Here is a 5095-nt window from a genome sequence, read left to right as displayed (position 1 = left end):
AGGTTGAGAATTTAGAGGGTTAGTATGTTGTGGGGTTGTTAACCAATGTCATAAAACAACGTGTGTACTACTGTTTCATGAGAAACTATTTGTTCTGTAAGCCTTCACCTGAAGTACAATAAAATATAAAAAAAAAAAAAGTATGCAAATCTAAAAGGTCTCCCCCAGAGATGGGAAGCTCCCTCTCTGGAATGTGACTTCAGGTGAGGCTCCCCACCTTCCTGTTTCCTGGAAGGAGACTGGCAATGATCTCAGGTGCCCTGCCATCAAGATAGTGGGAAATTAACAATTTTATCTTAAACATGACTGCAGTGAGCTGTATCCTTCAGTTACATAAAGGATAAAATTCCTTCTGTCTCAGCAATCTCTTAGTGCGTTAAACACGTTGCCATTGAGTCAATTCCGACTCATAGCAACCCTATAAGACAGAGTAGAACTGCCTGCCCCCAAAGGGTTTCCAAGGAGCGGCTGGTGGATTCGAACTGCCATCCTTTGGGTTAGCAGCCGAGCTCTTTAACCACTGCGCCACCAGGGCTCCTCTTAGTGGATTGCCTGTGTTGAATGCTCACTCAATCATCAAGTCTTTTCTCTTTTGGTGGAGAGGTTTTCTGGGTTGGGAGTGGGTTTTGGTCTTAGAAACTAATCTCCCAACATCCTCCAGCAAGAGTTAAATTGATTTCAAATTCTACAGGTAACAGGCAAACTCCAGATGTCCATCTTTACACAAAATGGCCCTGTCTGACCCTCCGATAAAGTGCTCTTGGCTGACACCGGACTGCACAGTCAGGCTGACTTGTAACAACTTTTCTCTGCTCGTCCACAAGCAGAGAGCGCAGAGACCCACACGCAAGTTTTCAAGACCCACGGTTTGGTTAGCTGCAGCGGTTAAGACTGCCAAGTTCAAACGCAATTCTTGACCTGTCTTGTAACTGAGCGCAAGAGTCCATTAACAGGCTTTGAAGCAGGTTAGCAAGACTTGTCTGAAAGCAGACTCACAGAGGTAAATGTCATTCCCAGCCGGCTCAACCGTTTTCGGCCGCTTTAAACAACAGTTCTTTGTTTTGCAAGAGATCCTGTTTCAGGTTGTTTGGGATGCCAGCCACTTTTCATGCCTCTGGACCTCGGAGGTAAGGCGTTATTCTGGTTCTAATGCATTTAGTGTCAAGGGGGGTCCCTTTTGAAATGCGTGAAGCTCAGCAGACCAGAGCTGCAGCCTCATTGTTGTGTGGGTTGAGCATTCTATTAGGTGATGCTTCCTGGATGAGTTAGTTTTGTAAACTTTGGCCTTTTCCCCTTTATTTCTGTGAGACGAGGCTTGAAAGCACAATGACAGCTTTCCTGTGTGATGGTTAGGGAGCCCTGGTGGGCTTGTTTTGGTTTTTCTGTGTCGTATTTGGAAAACCAGAGGTTTCCCCACATAACCCAACAGAAAGGCGTCAACAACAAATTCTCTATTTAGTTCTTACAGGCGTATTGTCATACCACAGATCAGCAGCACCACAGTGTCACTCGGCACTCATTTGTGGCTTGTATCTGTAGAGCGTATTCCTTGTGTTATGGATTGAACTGCATCCCCCCAAATTTTTGTGTCAACTTGGCTAGTCCGTAATTCCCAGTATTGTGTGATTGTCCACCATTTTGTCATCTGATGGGATTTTCCTGTGTGTTGTAAATCCTGCCTCTATGATGTTGATGAGATGGGATTAATGGCAGTTATGTTGCTGGGGCAGGACTCAGTCTATCAGATTAAGTTATGTCTTAGCCAGTCTCTTTTGAGATATAAAAGAGAGAAGCCAGCAGAGAGGAGGGGACCACCTACCACCAAGAAAGAAGAGCCAGGAGCAGAGCGCATCCTTTGGACTCAGGTCCCTGAGCTGAGAAGCTCCTAGGCCAGGGGAAGATTGATAACAAGGACCTTCCCCCTGAGGTGACAGAGAGAGAAAGCCTCCCCTTGGAGCTGGCGCCCTGAATTCAGACTTCTAATCCTAAACTGTGAGAGAATAAACTTCTATTTGAGAAAGCCAGCCACAGGTGGTATTTCTGTCACAGCAGCACTAGATGACTAACACACCATTTTAAACCGAAAAAAACCCAAACCGGATGCCGTCAAGACAATTCCAACTCATAGGGAACCTACAGGACAGAGCAGATCTGTCTCATAGGGTTTCCAAGGAGCAGCTGGTGGATTCGAACTGCTGACTTTTGGCTAGCAGCCTGAGCTCTTAAACACTGCACCACCAAAAAAAAAAAAACCCAAACTCATTGCTGCCAAGTTGATTCCAACTCATGGTGACCCTACAGGACAGAGGAGAACTGCCCCGTAGGGTTTCCAAGGAGCGCCTGGTGGATTCAAACTGCCAACCTTTTGTTTAGCAGTAGCTCTTAACCACTGTGCCACCACGGTTTCCGCTGCGCCACAAAGGCTCCAAAATCCATATTACCAACCAAAAATTTAAAAAACATTCAATTAGTAAGCATGCATTCCAATACTGAAAACACATGCCATCAAAAAAAAAGGAGAAAAATGTAGTAACCTAAGGGTTAAAGAGGCACCTTTCAGCCTCCCACTCTCCACCCCCTGGGATCCCGTACTCACTGCCTCTGGATACTATTTAGAAGGAGCTGGGAACTTTCTAATTGCTATTTAAAAAAAAAATCCACTGAATGTTCCCAGCCCAGCCTGACAAACAAGTAAAGCTTAGCTCCCATAAAAACTTAACAAGTCAGCTTCCTGGGTGGAGATTTGCAGGATGAGCCGCGTTTTAAAATACTGGTAGTCCCTGACTTACGACGTATTCCAGTTACAATCAACGGCACTTATGACTGTCTCGTTTTCGTGTGTGTAGTTTTGGGTACATCTTATTGTTAGTAACAGGTACTACATATAATGTTAGAATTTGCTGATGTTATCATTCTCCGATGTTCACTCGCAGATGTTCGATTTTATGATCTACTGTTCAAAACACTGCCGTACAGCAGGCTGGAACATTGCATCGTCCTGGGAGGAAGTTATGGGAAACTGCATGCTGGGGATTTGGGGAAAAAATTGCTGAGTTATGTGAACACGCTCCAAGCTTTTGATCAAGGTAATATGATGGGAGAGATCGGTGGAAAAATCGTCCATACGGCAAGAACACGGAATTTAGAGGTTGATATCGCCGATGCGGAACACACAGATCACCAAGAAGGGAGACTGACAGATCAGGACTTCATGGATTTTGAAGCGGAAAGAAATGCTGAAGAAGAAAGAATGAGGAAGGCAAAGGAGAGAAGCTGTCAAACAATGTTACAATGAGAGGATTAGCTGGAGTTTTTTCTAAACTAAATCAGGGGCTTCAGTTGCTTGAAAGCACGGACTCAAACACGAATTGCTCTGCTAAAGTCGACGGGCAGATTCGGGAAGCAGTGAGATGTTACCTCAAAATATGTGAAGAAAACAAAAAAAGGACCAGACAGACAAGTCTCACTAATTTTCTGACTGGAAACGCCATCCTTATTCCCCAGGGATAATCCAGATGATCCAGAACCTTCCACAAGTGGAATTATTACCACAACTGACAAAATGCCAATGTTGTCCAACGCTTCTTCATCACTGGAGTAAACTTATGATTTGCATATTTTTTTATGTATGTATTGGAAATCCTGGTTGCATAGTGGTTAAGAGCTCAGCTGCTAACCAAAAGGTCAGCAGATTGAATCCACCAGGCGCTCCTTGGAAACCCTATGGGGCAGCTCTACTCTGCCCTGTAGGGTCACTAGGAGTCGGAAGCGACTCAACGGCAACAGGTTTTTTTCAGATATGTGAGTATTAAAATATATCTGTAAGTTTACATGTAAGATTTCCAGCCCCTAAGGACAAATAAAGATCAGATTTATAAAGATACTGACAACAAAAGGCAATAATAATGAAAACTAAAAAAAATGAGGTATTCGACTGACGTCAAAACAAACTTCCAGAACTCCACTCACTGTAAGTCGGAGACTACATGTAAGTACTTCAGATAGTGGCTCTCAAACTGTGGCCCTGGGATAGGGGGCAGAGGTTCTTGAGACCTTTTAAAGGAGTCCACGACGGAAGTCAAAAGTATTTTAACAACAATACCATGACATTAGGCTTAGCTCACTCCTGTTCTCAGGAGCGGATGGGGGTTTTCCAGCGGCTGGGTGGAGCAAACCGTTAAGTCCTCCAGTGCTGGCTGAAAGGTTGGTGGTTTGAACCCACTCAGAGGCGCCTACGAAGAGCTGCTTTCCATAGATCAGACACCGAAAACCCTATGGAGCAATTCTATTCTGCACAAAGCAATCCTACTCAAAGCAGAAGCAGAAAAGAATTCAGCCGTCGTCTCTACGGCCAGACATCAAGGAGACTGACAACCATGTAAAGAAATGCCAGTCTCCACTAGTGTTTTTGCTTGGTGGAGTCATCCTGAAAAAATAATTATTTTCATTTTTTTTAAAAAGGGTATTTATGTTAGCATGTAATGGGTTTATTATTTCTTTTGCATAGTTCCTACCTAAATGCTTTAAACAGTGTGTCAGTTCTCAAAAAAAAAAACAAAAGCGTCACAGCTCTCATTTCCACGTAGATATAATCCAATAAATAAAAGCACGAGGAGTCCTCGATTATTTTTAAGCGAGTCCACGGGTCCAGACGCCATAAAGTTTGAGCTCCAGTGACGCGGAGGATGTTGTTAAAAGGCCAGAGAAACAAACTTGCTCCTGAACGGAAGCGCCCTCCCTCTAGGACCTGCCCGGCTCCCCAGTGCCCCAGAGGCAATCACCCCGGACGCTCGGTCGGTCCATTCGGGGAAGGGCCGGTCCTTACCTACCCTGGGCTGGGGGCGAGGTCTCGCGGACGCCCCCTCCTCTCCTCGCGGGAAAGGGGGCGCGAGGCTGCGCGCGATCACGGCCGAATCCCCGGCGGCAGAGGGAGCCACCTGGTCTATGGCTGCGGGCGCGCGGATCCCGGAGGACCCGCCCATGACTCGGGGAGGGGGCGTCTGGGGACGGGGCCCCGGCCCACGGAGCGGGAGGCGCCGGGCCGCGCGCCCCGGGAGGCCGGTCCGGGAACACAGCGCCGGGAGGGGGGAGGAGG

General features: G+C 46.4%; 1 protein-coding gene across 1 annotated transcript in view; it reads right to left on the bottom strand.

Moving 5' to 3' along the window:
- Positions 1-5004, bottom strand: part of DHRSX (dehydrogenase/reductase X-linked) — a 136238-nt gene extending 131234 nt beyond the window's left edge. Inside the window, exon 1 of the mRNA XM_023739464.1 lies at positions 4826-5004. Within this exon, the coding sequence (XP_023595232.1) occupies positions 4826-4982 (157 nt within the window). The 5' untranslated portion in view covers positions 4983-5004. The remainder of the gene's footprint in view (positions 1-4825) is intronic.
- Positions 5005-5095: the final 91 nt, after the last annotated feature.

The sequence above is a fragment of the Trichechus manatus genome, unplaced genomic scaffold, assembly GCF_000243295.1.
Source record: "Trichechus manatus latirostris isolate Lorelei unplaced genomic scaffold, TriManLat1.0 scaffold00134, whole genome shotgun sequence".
Lineage (NCBI taxonomy): Eukaryota > Metazoa > Chordata > Mammalia > Sirenia > Trichechidae > Trichechus > Trichechus manatus.
This window is presented reverse-complemented; position numbering and strand designations above follow the sequence as displayed.